Source organism: Ammospiza caudacuta, chromosome 34, assembly GCF_027887145.1.
Source record: "Ammospiza caudacuta isolate bAmmCau1 chromosome 34, bAmmCau1.pri, whole genome shotgun sequence".
NCBI classification, from domain to species: Eukaryota; Metazoa; Chordata; class Aves; order Passeriformes; family Passerellidae; genus Ammospiza; species Ammospiza caudacuta.
In genome coordinates this window covers 4,232,510-4,254,912 of record NC_080626.1, presented here as the reverse complement: position 1 = coordinate 4,254,912, position 22,403 = coordinate 4,232,510, and the positions used below count along the sequence as shown (strand labels likewise).

Sequence of the window (22,403 nt, the reverse complement as noted above, 5' to 3'; positions counted from 1 at the left end):
CTCCCGGAGCACGCCCAGGGCCCAGCCGCGCTCCCGGCCCAGCTCCACCTCCCAGTAGCGGCTCCCGGCTCCCAGCGCGTCCCGCGCCACCAGCGCGTCCCCGAGGGGCAGGAGCCGCGGCTCGGCACCCAGCGCCACCGGAGCTGCGGGGACATTCCCGGGAGAGCGGATTCGCAGGAGCCCCGAGTCCCCGAATCCCCAAAATCACAGAAACCCCCAATCCCGGAATCCCAGAATCCCCAAATCCTCAAATCACAGAAACCCCAAATACCCAAATTCCGGAATCCCAGAATCCCCAAATCCCCAAATCCCACAAACCCTGAATCCCCAAATCCCGGAATCCCAGAATCCCCAAATCACAGAAACCTCGAATTCTGGAATATCAGAATCCCAAATTCCAGAATCCCAGAATCCCCAAATCCTCAAATCACAGAAACCCCAAATTCCACAAACCCTGAATCCCCAAATTCCTGAATCCCTGAATTCCCAAATCCCCAAATTCCCAAATCCTCCAATCCCCGAATCCGCAAAATCCCAAATCCCTGAAATCCCAAATCCCAAATCCCCAAATTCATGAACCCCTGCACTCCCAAATCCCCCAAATTCCTGAATCCCCAAATCCCCGAATTCCCAAATTCCTGAACCCTTGAATCCTCAAATCCCAAATCCTGGAATCCCCGAACCCCCAAATCCCTGAAATCCCAAATCCCCGAATCCCCAAATCCCCGAATCCCCAAATCCCCGAATTTCCCACTCACCCGCGTGGCTCCGCGCTTCCCAGAAATCTGCGAGGAGAAGGAAAAAATTGGGAATTGTGATTTTCATGGAGGAATTCCGATTTTTATGGAGGAATTCCATCCTTTTCTCCCCCAGAGTTCCCATTTAATTTCCCCCAAATCCCAGGAATTTGGGCATTCCCGAGGTTTTCCCAGGAATTTGATTTTTCCGGGAATTTGGGCATTCCTGGGCATTTGGGGATTCAGGGATTCAGGAATTTGGGGATTTGGGGATTTGAGGTTTCGGGGATTCAGGGATGGGGAAATTCAGGGATTCAGGGATTCAGAAATTTGGGATTTTCGGAATTTGGGGATTCAGGAATTTGGGGATTTGAGGTTTCTGGGATTCGGGGATGGGGAAATTCAGGGATTCAGGGATTCAGAAATTTGGGATTTTCGGAATTTGGGGATTTGGGGATTTGAGGTTTCTGGGATTCGGGGATGGGGAAATTCAGAGATTCAGGGATTCAGAAATTTGGGATTTTCAGAATTTGGGGGTTCGGGGATTTGGGAATTCGGCCGTTCAGGAATTCAGGGATTCAGGAATTTGGAGATTTGAGGTTTCAGGGATTCGGGGATTTGGGATTTCAGGAATTTGTGAATTTTGGGAGTTCAGGAATTCAGGGATTTGGGGGTTCCTGAGGTTTCCCAGATATTTGGGTATTCCCAAGATTTTCCCAGGAATTTGGGCATTCCCAAGGTTTTCCTGGGAATTTGGGGATTTCTGGGATTCGGGGATGGGGAAATTCAGGGATTCAGAAATTTGGGGTTTCAGGAATTCGGGAATTTGAGGATTCGGGGGTTCAGGGATTCAGGGATTCGGGAATTTGGAGATTTGGGTGTTCCCGAGGTTTTCCCAGGAATTTGATTTTTCCCAGGAATTTTTGCCATTCCCGAGTTTTCCGCACTCACCCAGCTCGGCTTTCAGCTGACCTGAAAGGAAAAGTTTTTCCGTCCTTTTTTGGGATTTTCCCGTTTTTCCCCCCATTTTCCCCATCCAAACCAACCCTGAATTTGGAATTGTGGGAAATTCCCATCCCTGGCTGAATTAACCCCAAATTCCAGGGAAAATGTGGAAAATCAGCAGAATTCCTGGGTTATTTTTAACCGGTTTCGGGGGAAATGTGGATTTATGGAATCTGAGGTTTCTTACCCAAGCGTTCCTTGAATTGGATTTTTGCTGGAAAGGAAAAAAGGGAAATGAGTGATGGGAAAATTCCATGGAAAAATGGGAATATCAGCAGGAAAGGCATGGGAAAATTGGGAAAAAATGGGAAAAGGAGAAGAAAGGGGATAAAAGAAAGAAAAATGGGGAAAAAAAGGGAGGAAATGGGATTTAAAATGGGATTTAAAATGGGATTTACCTTCTCGTTTCTTGGCTTTTTCTCCATCTGGGAATTCCGGATGTGGAATCAAAGGAATGACAGGGAGAAATATTAATTTAATAATGGTTAATAGTATTGAATAATAGTTAATAATAGTTAATTATATCAGGTTTGTAAGTGTTTGCATTGATGGTGTTTGTAGGGGGAAGGGGAAAGGGGAAAAACAGGAAAAAGTAAAAAAAGGGGTAAAAAAAGGAAAAATGGGAGAAAAAGGGGTAAAAAAAGGAAAAAAGTGGGGAAGGGGGAAAAAAGGGAAAAGGAGGAAAAAACATGAAAAAAAGGAAAAGGGGAAAAAAGGGGGGAAGGAGAAAAAGGGGGAAAGGCAAACGAGAAAAAGGGAAAAAGGGGAAAGAGAGAAAAAAGAGGAAAAAATGGGGAAAAAGGGGAAAAATGGGGAAAACGGCGCAAGGGCAGCACTCACCCAGCAGCGCCTTCACTTTCTTCTTGTCTGGAACAGAAGTGGCAGAAATTCAGCCCCAAGCCCGGGAAAATCAATTTCGGGTTTTGGGCACCGATAATTTCATCCACAGAATCCGCAAAGTTCGTTTTCATTAACAGGCGAGGGCAAGTGAAAATCAATTAACAGTTCATTTCTGATTAATGCATTAAATAATTCAAAAATTAATATAATTATTGTATTTAATAGGCGAGGTTAAATTAAAATAAATTAATACTTCATTTATGATTCATACATTAAATAATTCAATAATTAATACAATTAATTTGAATTAATAGGCGAGGTTAAATTAAAATAAATTACTAGTTAATTTATGATTAGTGCATTAAATAATTCAAAAATTATAATTTAAATAAGTAGGCGAGGTTAAGTGAAAATTAATTAATAGTTAATTTATGATTAATGCATTAAATAATTCAAAAATTAATACGTGACAATTGATTTAATAATTAATATATTTATTAATTTAATCATTATTATAGTTTATCATAAGTATATATGGCATATTTAATAATTAATATATTTTATAATGATCATGTTTAAAATTTAATATATTTATAATTAATCTATTTAATAATAATGTAAATATTTTAAATATTTTAATTTTTTTTACATTTTCACTTGAGCCAAAAGTCGTTTCCCAAAAGAAACCAAACCCAGATTTGATCCATTTTAAATGGGAAGAAAAGAGCAAGTAAAGCAAAATTAGAATCGGGAAATATTGAATTAAACATTAAGCATTAAGCATTAAAAATTAAAAATTAAAAATTTTGCAAGTAAAGCAAAATTAGAATTGTGAAATGTTGAATTAAAAATTGAAAAATCAATTTTAGATATTAACATTTTTGACATTTGAATTTTCTTTCATTTGGACATTTTGAAGTTGTAAGAGTTCAATTGATTAAAAAATTAAATTAAATTAAAGAAATTAGCAACTCAATCAAAAATCTAAATGTAAGAAAAACGAGGGAATTTTTGGAATGGGAATTTTTAAATTGTAAGAAACTTAAAACTACAAATTTAATTAATTTAAATAATGAAATTTAATTTATTTCAAACACAGAAGATTTTTACCTTCCTCCCTGTCCAGCTTTGCCTTGCCTGGAAAAAAGAGAAACATTTAATGAGTGAATTGGGAACAATTCACAATATATTTATATTTATATTTATATTTATATTTATATTTATATTTATACCTATATTTATATTTATAAACATTCAATGGGTGAATTGGGAACAATTTATAGTATATTTATGTTTATGTTTTTGTTTATGTTTATATTTATGTTTATGTTTATGTTTATATACGTGATTGTACACATATTTATAGACATATTCACATTTCCATTTCCATTTACATTTATACTATTTCAGTTACTTATGTTTTCAATCTATACCTAATTACCTGTTAAATATGAACATATCCAATATCTTTAATTAATTATCTTTAATTTGAATTAATTTGGAAGTAAATCTATTGAATATTTGTACGATTTTGTTGTAATTATATCTCTATATGTTTCTATTTCAATAATATTTAATAAAACCTACATTTGTTATTTTATATTGAATAGTTTCAAGATTTTATCATATTTTCTATGTCTACATCCGTTTAGCAATATTCAATAAAATCTTATTTTCTTATTTACTGATGTATTATCTTTCATTTTTCTTTCAACTTTAATTATTTGCTACTTTTATTCATTACAATTAAATAATATAATTTTAATAACAATTATTAGAAATTAATAACTACAAATAAATAATTAATAAATATTTTTACAATATTTTAATGGTCAAAATTGAAAGTAATAAGTAAAATTCTCTGTAATATAATTTTATTTAACATTATTTTATAAAAACAAAGTATTAAATATTTTATGTAATAAAATATTAATATTTTATAAAAATAAAATATTTTAATAAATATAAATATAAAATATTTTCCGGTAAATATTTGATGAAATTTTATTTTTATGAGTTCATTTAAATTTCGTTTTTAAGAAATAGAAAAGAAATATTATTTTAAAAAGAATTATTTGTAATAAATATTTTATGATGATGATAATAATTAATGATTATAATATAATATAATATAATATAATATAATATAATATAATATAATATAATAATATCTTAATATTTATAACTAATTAGGATAATTTTTGATATTGTAATATTTAATTGCAAAAAAATACAAGTAAGAAATAATTAAAGTAAAACCAAAAATTAAATTATGAAAATCCTTGGCAAAACCGCCATTAGCTATCATTAATTAAAGACATTATTATTATGATTAACATTTAATTATTAATTAATTACTAATTAATTCCCCTACCTGCCTTCAGAGTTCTCTTGTGGCTCCCTGGGGGAAAACAAAAAAAGAAGAAAAATTTCAAAATGTCATTTTTCCCCAAGGTTTGGGTGGGAAATTCGGCTCCTCCTGCAGGGTTTGGTCGGGAGCGGGAACGGCCGGGACTGCCCTGACTGCGGGATTCGGGATTTGGGGTTTTCATCGGATTCGGGATTTGGGGTTTTCATCGGATTTGGGATTTGGGGTTTCATCGGATTCGGGATTTGGGGTTTCATCGGATTCGGGATTTGGGGTTTCATCGGATTTGGGATTTTGGGGTTTCATCGGATTCGGGATTTGGGGTTTCATCGGATTCGGGATTTGGGGTTTCATCGGATTCGGGATTTTCTGAGATTCCTGCGGGATTTGGGATTTTGGGGTTTCATCGGATTTCGGATTTGGGGTTTCATTGGATTTGGGATTTTGGGGTTTCATCGGATTTGGGATTTGGGGTTTCATCGGATTTGGGATTTTGGGGTTTCATCGGATTTGGGATTTTCCCTGGATTCTGGAGGGATTTGGGATTTTTTCTGATGTAAAATTTCTGATGTAAAATTCCAGGAGGATTTGGGATTTTCCCTGGATTCTGGCAGATTTGGGATTTCTGGGATTTCTGTCCCTGATTCCAGAAGGATTTGGGATTTTGGTGTCCCCGATCCCAGCAGGATTTGGGATTTCTGTCCGTGATTCCAGCAGGATTTGGGTTTTTTTGTCCCCGATCCCATCAGGATTTGGGGTTTCTGTCCCTGATTTTGGGATTTCCCGGACTCACTCTGGAGCAGACAGAAAATGCCAGAAATCAGCGCCAGGGTCAGGAACAAAAGCGCCAGGAAAATCTGCAGCCAGAGCGAGACGGACGGCAGGAACGCCTCTGGGAAAACAAAGAATTAACAATTAATAACTAATAACTGATAATTAACAATTAATATTAACCAATAGCTAATGATCGATAATTAATGATTAAAATTTATAATAAATTGGCGGCCCTGCCGTGCGCACCGTGCAGGCGCAGGCGGGCGCCGCGGGAGCCGTTCAGCCGCGGGTTGAGCACCAGGCAGGAGATGTCCGGCTCCGCTCCCGGCGGGACGCGCACCGAGCCCTCGACGCTGAAGAGCCCCCCGGGGGTCGCGGTGGCCGCGGTGAGCGAGGGCTCCGGGCGGACGCGGCCGCGCCCGTCCAGCCAGAGCAGCTCCGGCCGCGGGAACCAGCCCGAGGCGCGGCACGACAGGCCCAGCGCGCGGCCGTCGCGGCCGCGCAGGATCAGCGACGGAGACTCGCCCATGGCTGCGGAGAAACAGAGGGATTTTCATTGAAATCACATTAAATTTGGGGTTTGGGGAGTCAAGGATTCCGTTCATGATGGAGATGTCACCATGGGATCAGCGACGGAGATTCGCCCATGGCTGCGGAGAAACAGAAGGATTTTCATTGAAATCACATTAAATTTGGGGTTTGGGGAGTCAAGGATTCCGTTCATGATGGAGATGTCACCATGGGATCAGCGACGGAGACTCGCCCATGGCTGCGGAGAAACAGAGGGATTTTCATTGAAATCGTGGTAAATTTGGGGTTTTGGGGAGTCAAGGATTCCGTTCATGATGGAGATGTCACCATGGGATCAGCGACGGAGACTCGCCCATGGCTGCGGAGAAACAGAGGGATTTTCATTGAAATCTCGTTAAATTTGGGGTTTGGGGAGTCAAGGATTCCGTTCATGATGGAGATGTCACCATGGGATCAGCGACGGAGACTCGCCCATGGCTGCGGAGAAACAGAAGGATTTTCATTGAAATCACGTTAAATTTGGGGTTTGGGGAGTCAAAGATTACGTTCGTCGAGGAGCCGCCGCCCACCGGATCACGGATGGAACCTCTGTGGAAAAACAGGAGTTCCCATTTTAATCCCGTTAAATTCGGGGGTTTGGGAGTCAAGGATTCCGTTCATCGAGGAGGTGCCACCACAGGATCACCAATGGAGATTCAACGATGGCTGGGGAGAAACGGGAATTTGTGATTAAATTCTGGTAAATTTGGGGTTTGGGAGTCAAGGATTCCGTTCATGATGGAGGTGTCACCACAGGATCACGGATGGAGATTCACCCATGGCTGGGGAGAAACAGGAATTTCCAATTAAATCCCGTTAAATTTGGGGTTTTGGGGAGTCAAAGATTCCGTTCATGATGGAGATGTCGCCATGGAATCACGGATGGAGATTCGCCGATGGCTGGGGAGAAACAGGGATTTCTGTTCAAACCACGTTAAATCTGGGTTTTGGGAGTCAAGGACTCTTTTCATCAAGGAGGTGTCACCACAGGATCACGAATGGAAACTGTGTGGAACAACAGAGGCATTTCCATTTTAATCCCGTTAAATTTGGGTGTTTTGGGAGTCAAAGATTCCCTTCAATGAGGAGTTGTCACCATGGATGGAACAACATAAATCCTGTTAAATTTGGGGTGTTGGGAGTCAAGGATCCCATTCGTTGGGCAGTTGTCACCACGGGACCATGGATGGAGTTTCTCCAACAGCAGTGGAAAACCAGGAATTCTCCATTTCGATCCCATTAAATTTGGGTTTTTGGAACTCAGTTTTTTGCCCAGGGGCTGTAAAGTCTTGGAGGATTTTCCGGGATTTGATCCACGGGGTTGGAGGTTCTCAGTGGTCGATGGATCCGAGAATGTCCTTGGGAATGAGGGATTTAATGGAGAATCTGGAAAAGGATGGAGCGGTGGGGGCGGTTCTGGGATGGATTTGGGAGTGGAATTTGCCAGGATTTTGTGGAATGCATGAAATATAAAAGTTGTAGTAACAAATACATAAAATATATAGAATTATCTTTTATCTTTTATATAGTTATACCTATATAAATATATAGAATTATCTTTTATTAAAACTATAAAATATAAAAATATAAACTATATGATTTAGAACTGTAAACAGATAAATATGAATGTAAGTGTAAATGTAAAATAATGTATCACTCATATTTATTTTCTTATATATTATATATATTGTAGCATGTATTGTAATAGATCTATAACTGTATTAATAATTGTATTAATAATATATTATAAATATAATATAATATAATATAATATAATGTAATGTAATATAATATAATATAATATAATATAATATAATATAATATAGTATAATATAATAGAGTATAATATAGTATAATATAGTATAATATAGTATAATATAGTATAATATAATAATGTCATGATATAGCAATTATTATATTGATATAATTAATTATAGCAATTATTATATTGGTATAATGATATCGCATTATAATAGCAATATCATGTAAGATATAAGATATAAATTAATAATATATTAATATATTTAATATATTAATAATTATAAGTAACATAATATATGTAATATAAAAAGCAAACAATACCTAATTACAGAGCTGTATAATATATAAAAAATTATTCTATTGAATTGAAGATAATTTATATCCTATAGTATTATACATAATGTAATACATATAATATATATATTATTGTGTATATGTATATACATATATGTATTTATATCTTTCTATAATGTAATATTTATATTATATATGTTATACATGTTACGTTTTACAACGTATAAGAAGTCAAATATAAAAAATAAAAGTATAAAAACAGAAATTAAAGGTGCAAACATATAAATTGTCTAATGTAAAAAAAAAAATTAGACATGAACACTAAAAACATTATTTAATTATTTAACGATTAGAAAATGCAAAAACATTAAAATGTAAGAGTGAATTGATTTTAATGAAACGAGAAAAAGGGGGAACGGCACCGACCTGCCACTTGCAGCTCCACCAGCACCTCCCAGGACTCACCCTGGAGGGAGACCCGGCAGCCGTAGGAGCCCTGGTCGGAGCTGCGCACGTCGCTCAGGAGCAGGGACGCGTTCCCGGCGCGGAGCTCCCGGCGGAACAGCTCCGCGCGGCCCCGGTACCGCCGGTCCGGCTCCTCGCCGCGGCCCTCGCCGCTGTAGCCGCACACGGGGACGCGCCGGGACCGCCCGGCGTGGAAGGTCCAGCGGATGGAGAAGTCCTGGCCAGCGAGCGTGGCGCCCACCTGGCAGGGCAGCAGCACCGGGTCCCCGATGATGCCGAGGACGGGAGTGGAGGGAGCGCTGAGCAATCCGCCTGGTTTGGGGTAAAACGGGACAGTTCTGGGTTTCCCCACCGCGTTTCCCATCGACTTCCATCGGGATCCATCCCGTCCTCAGCAGGAGAGGGATATCCGGAGGAAAACCAAAAAACAAAAAATAAATGGGAACGCGGTGCTCATGGATTTGTCGTTGGGTGTTTTGAACAACAGCTCGATTTCTCGGCTGGTAAAACGTTGGGGAATCCCGGGAAAAGGGATGGAAACAGCAAATTCCTTCCAAAACGGGATTCTCGAAGCTGGGATTTACATCCAGAAAATCCCAGGTGGGAATCGCCCGCCCCCGCAGCGGTTCCCAGGAAGGTTGGGAATGTCCCAGGGCCTGGAATTCATCCCTACAGCGCCGGGAGATGTGGGGACGTCCCCAAGGATACACGAGGGGTTCCTTGGATGTCCCTGAGGGTCTCCCAGGGCGGGATTGGGATGTGGGTGATAAAACCATGGAATTCCCTGAGCTGGGAGTGGTAAAATCACGGAATTCCCTGAGCTGGAAGAGGATCAGAGCCCAACCCCTGGCCCTGCACAGGAGAATCCCGACAATCCCGACAGTCGCGGCAATCCTGGAAATTTTGACAATCCCCACAATCCTGACGATCTCAACAACCCCCACAATCCCAAACAATCCCAACAGTTCCAACACTACAGTCTCAATAATCCTGACAGGCCCGACAACCCCGACAATCTCAACAGTACCGACAATCCCAACAATCCCAACAGTCCCAACAACCCTGACAATTCTGACAATCCCATCAATCCAAAAAATCCCGACAATCCTGACAATCCCAACAATCCAAACCCAACTACCCCGACAGTCCCAACAACCCCGACAATCCTGACAATCCTGACAATCCAAACCCAACAATCTTGACAATCCCAACAGTCCCAACAATCCAAACCCAACAATCCCAACAATCCCAACAGTCCCAACAATCCAAACCCAACAATCCCAACAGTCCCAACAATCCCAACAATCCCAACAATCCCAACAATCCCAACAATCCAAAAAATCCCAACAATCCTGACAATCCCAACAATCCCAATAATCAAAAAAATCCCGACAATCCCAACAATCCAAAAAATCCCAGCAGTCCTGAATATCCTGACAACCCCAACAGTCCCAACAGTCCCGACAATCCCAACAGTCCCAACAACCCTGACAACTCTGACAATCCCAACAGTCCCAACAATCAAAAAAATCCCAACAATCCCAACAATCCAAAAAATCCCAGCAGTCCTGAATATCCTGACAACCCCAACTATCCCAACAGTCCCAACAATTCCGACCGTCCCAACAGTCCCAAAATCCAAACCCAAGAATCCCGACAATCCCGACAGTCCCAACAATCCCGACAGTCCCGACCCAACAATCCCGACATTCCCAACAGTCCCGACATTCCCAACAGCGCCAACAATCCCAACAGTGCCTGACAGCGTTGCCCCAACGCTCCACAAACTCTGGAATGTTCCGGAGTCGCTGCGGAGCAGCTCCACCCTCTGGAGACGGAACCTTTCCCAAGCTAACCCCGCGCGCTCGTTAGGCGCTAATTGACATTTCGGAGCGGGAATCGGCCGTCTCCCGGGAACGGGCGCCCGGTGGAGCCTCCCTCACCTGCGGCCAGGACCGGGAGCAGCGCCAGCCACCACAGCCGGGCATCCATGGGCGACCCCGGCGGGAAGCTGCGAGAGGGAAAACCAGAAACATCCGCGGAACCCCGTGGGAAACGGGACCCCAGGAATCTTCCTCCCCGCGGAGTCGCGCGGGGCTCAAACCCACCCGCGAAATCCTCCTGGGAGTCCTCGCTCCCGCTTTTCCCCTCTCACTGAGGAACCCCGCCCAGCTGGAGCTTGGTTTGATATCAGTTTGGGATGTCGTTTCGGTATCGGATTTTTGGTTTGATATCAGTTTTAGAGGGGTTGGGATGTCGTTTCGGTATCGGATTTTTGGTTTGATATCAGTTTTAGAGGGGTTGGGATGTCGTTTCGGTATCGGATTTTTGGTTTGATATCAGTTTTAGAGGGGTTGGGATGTCGTTTCGGTATCGGATTTTTGGTTTGATATCAGTTTTAGTGGGGTTGGGATGTCGCTTCGGTATCGGATTTTAATATTGGATCTTGTGATTATATTTTAATACTAAATTTTAACAGTGGGTTTTGATACTGTTTTGAAATAATTTCTAATGCTATACATTATAAAAATTATTAACATTACAGTACTAATTTAATATTATATCATTATATTTTGATACTATGTAATTATATTTTTATATGTATTTTATTACAATATTTACCATATTGAGATATAAATATACATAATACATCAAATTGAATTATAAATAAAATAGCATTAATTTAATATAATATTGCATTTGGATATTATATGTAAATATTATATTTTGATTATATATTTAATGTAAAGTATTTTATATCACACATTTCCCTATTAATAGTACAATATTAATTAATTATTTTATTATTACATTTCGATATTATAATGTTATATTTGGATATGGTATTTTAATACTATATATTATGTTTTATGCAAAAATATATATTGTATTGTAGTCTATGTATCATGTCATGTTATATTATGTTATGTTATGTTATGTTATGTTATGTTATGTTATGTTATGTTATATTATATTATATCATATCATATCATATCATATAATTGCTATATTTATTTAATAAATAGGCCGATAATAAAAATATTTTATTGTCATTATTATAACAATTTAAATTTATGTTTTGAGATCGTATTTTCATTATAATTTTATATTATCCCCAGCTTTCTGTAGAATCTCAGGCCGGCTCCACACGGAAAAAACCTTTCCAATCACCAAATCCAATAATTTTATATGGAAAAAAAAAAAAAAAAGCTCCAAGAAGACACAAATTCCCCGGAGCAGCAGGACCTCGGCGCCGCTGTTTTAATTGGAATTCCGTGATTTCGTGGCTCTGGCTGCCGAGATTTCCCGCCCCGGGTGAGGACAAATGCTCAAACTGAGCGGCGAGCCGGGATTTCACGGGGGATTTTTCCTGGGATTTCCTGCGTTTTCCGCCACATCCCAAACCACGGATAAATCCCGCGGGAGAGCAACTCCGCCCCAACCGCTCATTAATCCCCGCCGAAACGCATTTATCCCCGTTCAATTAATTAATCCCGGTTAATTAAAGGGGTTTTTTTCCCAATGGGAGTTCCGTACCTGAGCGGGAAGGACGCGGCGGCTGCCCCGGGGTGGGGCTGGGACGGACCTTTGTCCCCGGATTTATGGATTTATGGATTTATGGATTTTTATGGATTTATGGATTTATGGATTTATGGAAACTGAGACCGGCCTTTTCCGGAGGGGGATGGAGCTCGGGAAAACGCCCGGAAAATCCCGTCCTTCCTCCCGGCCATCGCCACGGATGTTCCTCCTCATCCTCACGCGGGAAATCCTTCCCTGCCCCACCAGGACCTAATGGGAAAAAGGTTTCACGGACCAAAAATTCTGGGAAAAAAGCGAAATTCCACAGGTGGGATAAAGCCATGCTTGGTTTGGGATTTTTTTTTCCTGGGGAATGGTGTTGGGTGTTTTTTGGGGCAGGGTTGCCCTGGTTTTCTTCCTTTTTGTCATGGAAATTTCAATCAGTTTTGGGATTATTCAAATCAGTTTTGGAATTATTCCAATTAGTTTTGGGATTATTCCAATTACTTTTGGGATTATTCCAATTACTGTTGGGATTATTCCAATTAGTTTTGGGATTATTCCAATTACTTTTGGAATTATTCCAATTACTGTTGGGATTATTCCAATTAGTTTTGGGATTATTCCAATTACTTTTGGGATTATTCCAATTACTTTTGGAATTATTCCAATTACTTTTGGGATTATTCCAATTAGTTTTGGGATTATTCCAATTAGTTTTGGGATTATTCCTTTTTTTTTTTGGGGCAGGGTGGGGGTGTGGGGTTTTTTTTTTTTTGGGGGGGAGGATGGGGGAAATTTTCTCCTGGTGCTTTTTCTTCTTATTTTGTCACGGAAAACTTACTGATGGGAATTCATTGATTAATTAAGTCACTGTATCAATTTTAAAAAGCAATAAAACACAATGCAATAAAGTGCAATCAAACAAAAATAATAAAAATGAAAGAAATAAAAATTCCGCGTTTGTACCGGGCTTTGTTGGGGTTTTTTTACTGGTTTATTCTGGTTTGTACTGGCCCGCACTGGTTTGTACTGGTTACACTGGTTTGTACCGGTCCGCACTGGTCCATACTGGTCTATACTGGTTTATACTGGTCTGCACTGGTCCGTACTGGTCTGTACTGGTTTTGTTGAATTTTTACTTCTCCATACTGGCCCGTACTGGTCCATACTGGTCTGTACTGGTTTATACTGGTTTTATTGAGTTTATTCTGGTCTGTACTAGTCCACACTGGTCCATACTGGTCTGTACTGGTTTATACTGGTTTTATTGAGTTTGTACTGCTCCATACTGGTCCGTACTGGTCTGTACTGGTTTATACTGGTTTTATTGAGTTTATTGTGCTCCGTACTGGTCCGTACTGGTCCGTACTGGTCCGTACTGGTCTATACTGGTCCGTGCTGGTCCGCGCTGGTCTCTCCGGCCGTTCCCGGCTGTTCCGGGGGCAGCAGGGGCTCACCTGGGCAGGTGAGGGGTCGGGGGGGATTTTGGGGGGACCCCAAAACCTCCCAGGGACCCCCATAATCCCCCAAAATCCCCAAAATCCCCCAAAATCCCCCAAAATCCACCCCAAACCCCTCAGGAACACCCCCAGGGACCCCCCAAAACCTCCCCGGAACCCCCAAATTCCACAAATCCCCCCCAAATCCACCCCAGGACCCCCCAAATCCACCCCAAAATCCTCGGGAACCCCCCCCCCAAACCCCAAAATCCCCCAAATCCACCCCAAAACCTCCCCGGGACCCCCAAAAATCCCAAAATCCAAACCCCAATCTCCCAGACCCCCAAAATCCCCCGAAATTCCCCCAAAACCTCCCCAGGGGACCCCCGAATTCCCCAAAATCTCCAAATCCACCCCAAGCCCCCCCAGGGACCCCCAAAATTCAGCAAAATTCCCCCAAAATTCAGCAAAATTCCCCCAAAATCTCCCAGGGACCCCCAAAATCCCCCCAAAATTCCCCCAAACCCCCCAGAGACCCCCAAAATCCCTCAGGGACCCCAAAATCCCCAAATCCAGCCCAAAAACCTCCCCGGGACCCCCAAATTCCCCCAAAATCCCCAAATCCAGCCCAAAACCTCTCCGGGACCCCCAAATTCCCCCAAAATCCCCAAAACTCCCCCAAAACCTTCCCGAGACCCCCCCAGGGACCCCCAGAATCTTCCCGGGACCCCCAAAATCCCCAAATCCAGCCCAAAAACCTCCCCGGGACCCCCAAATTTCCCCAAAATCCCCAAATCCAGCCCAAAACCTCTCCGGGACCCCCAAAACTCCCCAAATTCCCCTCAGGACCCCCCCCTCCCCCATGACCCCCAAAATTTCCCAAATTCCACAAATCTCCCCCCAAACCCCTCAAGAGCCCCCCCCCCCCCCCCCCAAATTCCCCAGGGACCCCCCGAATTTCCCAGGACCCCCCAAAATCTCCCCCAAATTCCCAAAATCCCCCCCCAAAACCCCTCAGGACCCCCCCAAATCCCCCCCAAATTCCTCTGGACCCCCCCCAGGACCCCCCCAAATCCCCCCCAGATCCCTCCAGGACCCCCCAAATCCACCCCAAAATTATCCCAAAAGTCCCTCAGGGCCTCTCAAATCCCCCCGCCCCCCAAAAATCCCCCCGGGATCCCCCCAAAACCCTCCCAGACCCCCTGAAATTCCCCAGGACCCCCCAAATCCCCCTCAAACCCCCCCCCAGGACCCCCAAAATCCCCCAAATTCCCCCCAGGGACCCCCAAAATCTCCCAAATCCCCCCCCAAGTCCACCCCAAGACCCCCCAGGACACCCCAAAACCCTTCACGACCCCTCAAAATCCCCCCAAAATCCCCCCAGGACCCCCCAAATTCACCCCAATTCCCCCAAAATCGCCCGGGATTCCCCAAATTCCCCAAATTTCCCCCCCCAGGACCCCCCCAAATTCACCCCAACCCCCTCCCCAAATATCCCGGGATCCCCCCAGAGACCCCCGGGGGAATTTGGGGGGGGATTCGGGGGGTCCTGGGGGGATTTGGGGTGGGCTGGGGAGTATTTGGCAGCTGGTGGGGGAAATTTGGGGGATTTTGGGGGGTCTTGAGGGGGTCCCGTGGAATTTGGGGGGTCCTGGGGGGCTTTGGGAGGGATTTTTTGTTGGGGGGGGGAATTTGGGGGATTTTGGGGGTCCCTGGGTGGAATTTGGGGGATTTTGGGGGGTTTGGGGGGCAGCCATGGAATTTGGGGGGTTCATGGGGGGAATTTGAGGGGTTTTGGGGGGATTTCGGGGGATTTTGGGAAATTTGGGGTTTTTTTTTGGGGAGGGTTTGGGGGGATTTTGGGGTCCCTGAGCCGTGCGTGGGATGGCTTTTGGGAAATTTCGGTGATTTTGGGGAGGATTTTGGAAATTTTGGGGAATTTTTGGGGTTCCCGGGCCACTTTTTTGGGGAGGATTCTGGGGTTTTGAGGGAGAATTTTGGGGATTTTGGGGGAATTTCGGGGGGTTTTGGGGTCCCCCGGGCCAGTTTTGGGGTGGATTTGGGGAGATTTTGGGGATTTCGTGGGTTTTTTGAGAGAATTTTGGGGATTTGGGGCGTTTTGGGGAGGATTTTTGGGGGGTTTGGGGGTTTTTTGGGGGGGATTTTGGGGGAATTTTGAGGGTTTTAGGGAGGATTTGGGGGATTTTGGGGGTTTTGGGTTCCCTCGAGGGGATTTTGGGGAGGATTTTGGGGATTCTGGGGTGGATTTGGGGGGAATTTTTGGGGATTTTGGGGATTCTGGGGTGGATTTTGGGGGGAATTTTTGGGGATTTTGGGGAGGATTTTGGGGTGGATTTTGGGGATTTTGGGGGGAATTTTGGGGGGAATTTTGGGGATTTTTGGGTTGCCCAGCCGTACCTGGCCGTGTCCGTCCCCGTGGGGGGTGGGGACCCCTGGCACCGCTGGCACACCTGGCACACCTGGTGCACAGGTAAAGGCCCAGCAGGGCCCCGCAGAGCCCCGCCCCCACCCCCAGCAGCGCCCCCAGCAGAGAGCACGGATCGGGCGGGGCTGCACAGGTGAGACAGGTGAGAGACAGGTGAGACACAGGTGAGACAGGTGAGACACAGGCGAGGGACAGGTGAGACACAGGTGAGAGACAGGTGAGACAGGTGAGAGACAGGTGAGACAGGTGAGACAGGTGAGACATGGACAGGTGAGACACAGGTGAGGGACAGGTGAGACAGGTGAGACACGGAGAGGTAAGATATGAACAGGTGAGAGAGAGACAGGTGAGACCGGCAGGTGAGACACAGGTGGGTGGGACCAGTAGATGAGACAGGTGAGATCCAGGTGAGGGACAGGTGAGATACAGAGGGGTGAGGGATGGACAGGTGAGACAGGTAAGAGACAGGTAAGACAGGTGAGACACAGACAGGTGAGACAGGTGAGAGATGGACAGGTGAGGGGACAGGTGAGAGCGGTGGGACAGGTGAGGGATGGGCAGGTGAGATACAGGTGGGGGACAAGTGAGGGACAGGTGAGACACAGACAGGTGAGACGGGTGAGACACAGGCGAGATACGGACAGGTGAAGGACAGGTAAGGGATGGACAGGTGTGACCAGGTAACCCCACCCTCCTTCCCCCCTCACCTGGCGGCTCCTCGCACGCCACGTTGGCCACCGCACCTGTCCCGCAGGTACCTGGGCGGAGCCTCGGGCACTCGATCAGCAGCTGCTCCGAGCCCCGACAGGTGAGCTCCAACAGGTGCGGCTCCGACAGGTGCGGCTGGGCCGGGCGGGGTCCCTGCTCCTGCAGGTGCGGCCCCGCAGGTGCGCTGAGGGCGGGGCCGCAGCCCAGCTGCCGGCACAGCACCTGCGCCTCGGGCGGCCCCCAGGTGAGGCCGCACACCTGCAGCCAGGTGCGGTTCAGCAGCACCTGCACCTGCCCCGAGCAGGGCCCGGCCCCGCCCCGCAGCCGCACCTGGGGGGGATCCGCACCTGGGGGGGAGGGGACGGGGGGGGATCCGCACCTGGGGGGGAGGGGACGCGGGGTCAGGGGGGCGGGGACAGGTGGGGACAGGTGAGCGCACCTGAGCACACCTGAGCTAATCTGAGCGCATCTGGGTGTACCTGGGGGGCAGGTGGGGGCACCTGGGGGCACCTGAGCTAATCTGAGCACACCTGGGCACACCTGGGCGCACCTGAGCTCCCCTGAACCCACCTGAGCACGCCTGAGTTCTCCAATGCTCACCTGGGGGCACCTGAGCTCACCTGGGGGTGCCTGGGCACACCTGAGCACACCTGAATCCACCTGGGTCTCACCTGAGTTCGCCTGTCCCACCAACTGCCCCAGCTTTCCCCCTGTTCTCACCTGTGCCACCTGAGCTCACCTGAGCCCCACCAGCCCCACCTGTCCCTCACCTGTCCAGGTGCTCACCTGAGCACACGGCGCCGGCGTCCTCGCCGTGCCCGCAGTCGTGCTGTCCCCAGGTGTGCAGGCGGCACCTGGCCAAGGTGAGCTCCTCACCTGTGCAGTGCGTCCCGTCCAGCCAGATCGGCCCCGCCCCCTGCCCGAAGTGGGCGTGGCCAGGGGCGGCCAGGGCGGAGCCGCAGCCCAGGGAGCGGCAGATCACCTGTGGGGGGAGGGGACAGGTGAGCCCCAGGTGTGCCCAGGTGTGTCCAGGTGTGTCCCCACCACCAGGTGTGTCTCAGGTGTGCCCAGGTGTGTCCAGGTGTGTCACAGGTGTGTTCCAGGTGTGCCCAGGTGTGCCCAGGTGTGTCTGTGGATATCCCCAGGTACCCCTAGGTGTCCCCAGGTGTGTCCCAAGTGTGTCCCACCTGTGCCAGGTGTGTCTGTGGATATCCCCAGGTGTGTCCCCATTGTCCCCAGGTGTGTCCCACGTGTGTCCCAAGTTCCCCCAGGTGTGTCCCCAGGTGTGTCCCCAGGTGTGTCCCTGGTCTCACCTGTGCATCCGCCATGTCCCAGGTGTGTCCCCACCTGTCCCAGGTACCCCCAGGTGTGTCCCAGGTGTGTCCCCATTGTCCCCACCTGTCCCAGGTGTGTCCCGGGTCTCACCTGTGCGTCTGCCACGTCCCAGGTGTGTTCCCATCCCCAGGTGTGTCCCCACCTGTCCCAGGTGTGTCCCCGGTCTCACCTGTGCGTCTGCCATGTCCCAGGTGTCGTCGCAGACCGAGCCCCACCTGTTCCTGTGCAGCACCTCCACCCGGCCCACGCACCTGGAGGAGCCGTTCACCAACCGCACCTGCGGGGACACCTGGGCTCACCTGGGCGCACCTGGGCACACCTGGGCACACCTGGGCACACCTGGGCACACCTGGGGTCACACCTGGGACACACCTGGGGTCACACCTGGGACACACCTGGGGTCACACCTGGGACACACCTGGGGCCTTACCTTCAACCGATCCCGGCCGTCCACCTGAGGCTGCACCTGCAGCTCCACCTGGGCGTCCCCGTGTGGGTGCACCTGTGGGCAGACCTGTGTTGTTACCTGGTTCCGTACCTGGAAACACACCTGGGCATCCACCTGGGGATTCGCTGCGCCCTCACCTGCGCCCTCACCTGTGGTGTTACCTGTGCCCCCTCCTCACCTGTGCCCTCACCTGGAGATTCACCTGTGGATGCACCTGGGGCTGCACCTGCAGCAGGGCATCAGCATCTGTGGGGGAAGGAGAGAGGGGAGTGGCGCAGGTGAGCACACCTGGGCACACCTGGGCACACCTGGACACACCTGGCCATGCTCACCTGTGCTTACCTGGGCTCACCTGCGCACACCTGTCCATGAACACCTGTGTTCACCTGTGCTCACCTGTCAGTGCTCACCTGTCCATGCACACCTGTCCATGCACACCTGTCCACACCTGTGCACACCTGTTCAGACTCACCTGAGCACAGCACACCTGTGGGAAAGAGAAAGGACAGGTGAGCTCAGGTGAGGTGGGGGAGGGTCAGGTACAGGACAGGTGAGTTCAGGTGAGGGACAGGTGAGCACAGGTGTGCACAGGTGTGCCCAGGTGTGCCCAGGTGAGCATGGACAGGTGAGCACAGGTGAGGGGATTGGGGGAATGGAAAAAGGGAGGGAAAATGGGGAAAAAAAGGGGAAAAGGGGGAAAAATTGGGGAAAGGGAGAATAAAATTTGGGAAAAATTGGGAAAATTGGTAAAAATTGAGAAAAAGTGGGAAAAAATGGGGAAAATGGGACAGGGGAGGGGAAAAATTGGGGGGAAATTGGGGAAAATTTGGGAAAATTTGGGAAAGAGGAGAGGAAAATTTTGGAAAATCGGAAAAAATTGGGAAAGAGAAGAAAATCTGGGAAAAAAGGGGGGAAAATTGGGGTAAAAGTGGGAAAAAATGGGAAAAAAAGGGGGAAAAATTGGGGAGAGGAAAGCCCGGAATTCTGGGGGAAAATCGGGAAAATTTGGGGAAAAGGAGGAGAAAATTTGGGAAAAATCGGGAAAAAATTGTGGGAAAAGATTGTGGGAAAATCTGTGAAAAAGGAGGTGAAAAATTGGAGAGAAAAATTCGGGAAAAGGGAAGGGGAAATGGGAAAATTGTGGAAAATTTGGGAAAAAATTGAGGAAAAAATGGGGGAAAAGTGGGGGAAGGGAGGAGAAAAACTGGGGAAAATTAGATAAAATCTGGGAAAAAAATTGTGGGAAAATTGGGGGAAAAGAGGGGAAGGAAAGAGAAAAATTGGGGAAAAGGAGGAGAAAAATCAGGGAAAAAATCAGGAAAATTTTGAGGAAAAAAAAAATTAGAAAATTTGGTGAAAAGTTGGGTAAAAGAAGGGGAAATAATGGGAAAATTTGGGGAAAAAATCGGGAAAATTTGGGGGAAAAGGGGAGAAATGAGGAGGGGAGCTGGGAATTCTGGGAATTCTGGAAAATTCGGGATTTCGGGAATTCGGGACCCGGGAGGGGCCGAAGGTCGCGCGGGGGCCCCAAAATCGCGGAATTTGCCCCCAAAAATCGATCGGGACCCAAGGGCGGGGGCGGGGCGGAATTCCCGGGAAAAAATGGGCGGGAAAAGGGAAATTCCCGGAATTTGGGAATGGGGGAGGGGAATGGGGGGGGGGGGGGGGGGGAAGGGAATTTGGGGAAAAAAGTCCTGAATTTTGGGGTTAAAAATGGGAATTTTGGGATAAAATCCCTCGATTTTGTTTTTTTTTTTGTGGATGAAATTCCTGAATTTTGGGATAAAATTTCCCAGTTTTGGGATAAAATTCCTGAATTTCGGCCCCAAATCCTGATTTTTTTTTTAGGAGAAATCCCCAAATTTTTGGGGGGATAAATTTTGGGAATTTCGGGATTAAATCCCAGAATTTTTTATGCTCAAATCCCCGAATTTTGGACTCAAATCCTGAATTCTTTTGGGATAAAATCCCTGAATTTTGGTCCCAAATCCTGAATTTTTGGGGGAATAAAATCTCCGAATTTTTGTGATCAAATCCCCCAGTTTTGGGATAAAAATCCCCAAATTTTTTTATAAAATTCCTGAATTTTGGCCCAAAATCCTTGATTTGTTTTTGGGATACAATCCCCCAATTTTGGATAAAATCTCTGAATTTTCTGGGATAAAATCTCTCAAATTCTTGGGAGAAAATCCTGGAGTGTTTTAGGATCAAACCCCTGAATTTTGGCCTCAAATCACAGAAATTTTGGGGATAAAAATCTCCAAATTTTGGTGGAAAATACCCAGATTTTGGCCCCAAATTCCTGAATTTTTTGGGCATAAAATCCTCCAATTTGAGGATGAAATCCCCCAATTTTTTGGGATTAAATCTCCGCATTTTTGCCCCAAAATCTGAATTTTTGTGGGGATAAAATCCATGAATTTTTCTCCCCAAATCCTGAAATTATTTTTTTATAAAATCCCTGAAAGTTTGGGATCAACCCCCTGAATATATTTGGGATAAAATCCCCGAATTTTTGGTATAAAACCCCCCGAATTTTGGGATAAAATACCAGGATGTTTTAGGATCAAATAATTGAATTTTGGGATAAAATCCCTGAATTTTGGTGTAAAATATTGAAATTTTTTGGAATAAAATCAATGATATTGTGGTGGAAATGCTCCAAATTTTGGGTCTAAATGCCCCAGTTTTGGCCTCAAATTCCTGAATTTTTGGGGGATAAAATCACCCAATTTTGGAGATAAAAATCTCTGAATTTTTTGGATAAAACCCCCCAGTTTGGGGATAAAAATCCCTCAATGTTTGGGATAAACCGCCCAATTTCGGGATAAAATCCTCCAATTTCTGGTAAAATCCCCGAAATTTTGGGATTAAATCCCAAATTTTTTGGGGGTAAAATCCCTGATTTTTTTGGGATTAATCCCCCCAGTTTTGGGATAAACTCCCCTAATTTTGGGATAAAATTCCCAAATATTTTGGCACAAAATCCCCGAATTTGGGGGATAAAATTCCCGAATTTTGGGGTAAAACCCCCTAACTTTTGGATAAACCCCCTCCAATTTTGGGATAAAATCCCCGAATATTTTGGGCTAAAATTCCCCAAATTTTGGATAACTCCCCCCCCCCAATTTTGGCCTAAAATTCCCCAATTTTGGATAAAATCCCCCCAATTTTGGGACCAAACCCTCGAATTTTTTGGGAAGAATCCCCCCAGTTTTGGTATAAAGTCACTGAATTTTGGGACAAAAACCCCCTGAATATTTTGGGCTGAAATCCCCCGGTTTTGGGATAACTCCCCCCCAGGTTTGGGGCGCCCCCCTCCCCCCCGATGACGTCACTCACCGGCCAGGTGCAGCAGCCCCAGGAGGCCCCAGGTGAGCGCCCCGAGCCCCCCCCGGGCCGCACCTGGAGCCGCCATGGCCGCAGGTGAGACCCGGGCCCCGCCCCTCCCCCACGCACAGGTGACCCCTCCCCCACCTCCCCGAGACCCCGCCCCCCTTCCCCTCCCCCCATGACACCACCCCCCCCCGTGGCCCCTCCCCCCGTGACCCCGCCCCCTTCAGGTGACCCCTCCCCCATCCGGCACCCCGCCCCCCGTGACCCCGCCCCCGCCGTGGCTCCACCCCCACGTGGCCCCGCCCCCTCAATGCAACCCCTCCCCCCAGCTGGCCCCGCCCTTTCTACAATG

At 46.2% G+C, this 22,403-nt stretch overlaps 1 protein-coding gene across 1 annotated transcript; it reads right to left on the bottom strand.

The window, feature by feature from the left end:
- Window positions 1–13,398: 13,398 nt before the first annotated feature.
- LOC131570375 (deleted in malignant brain tumors 1 protein-like) lies at window positions 13,399–22,133 on the bottom strand. The gene is made up of 9 exons (XM_058822726.1): window positions 22,058–22,133; window positions 19,188–19,202; window positions 18,894–18,961; window positions 18,698–18,769; window positions 18,437–18,544; window positions 17,719–17,914; window positions 16,932–17,279; window positions 16,197–16,349; window positions 13,399–13,796 (listed from the first exon to the last, which is right to left on the bottom strand). Exons 1-9 carry the CDS (start codon window positions 22,131–22,133, stop codon window positions 13,723–13,725), a joined length of 1,110 nt encoding a protein of 369 aa, XP_058678709.1. The 3' UTR covers window positions 13,399–13,722.
- Between the last annotated feature and the right edge of the window lie 270 nt (window positions 22,134–22,403).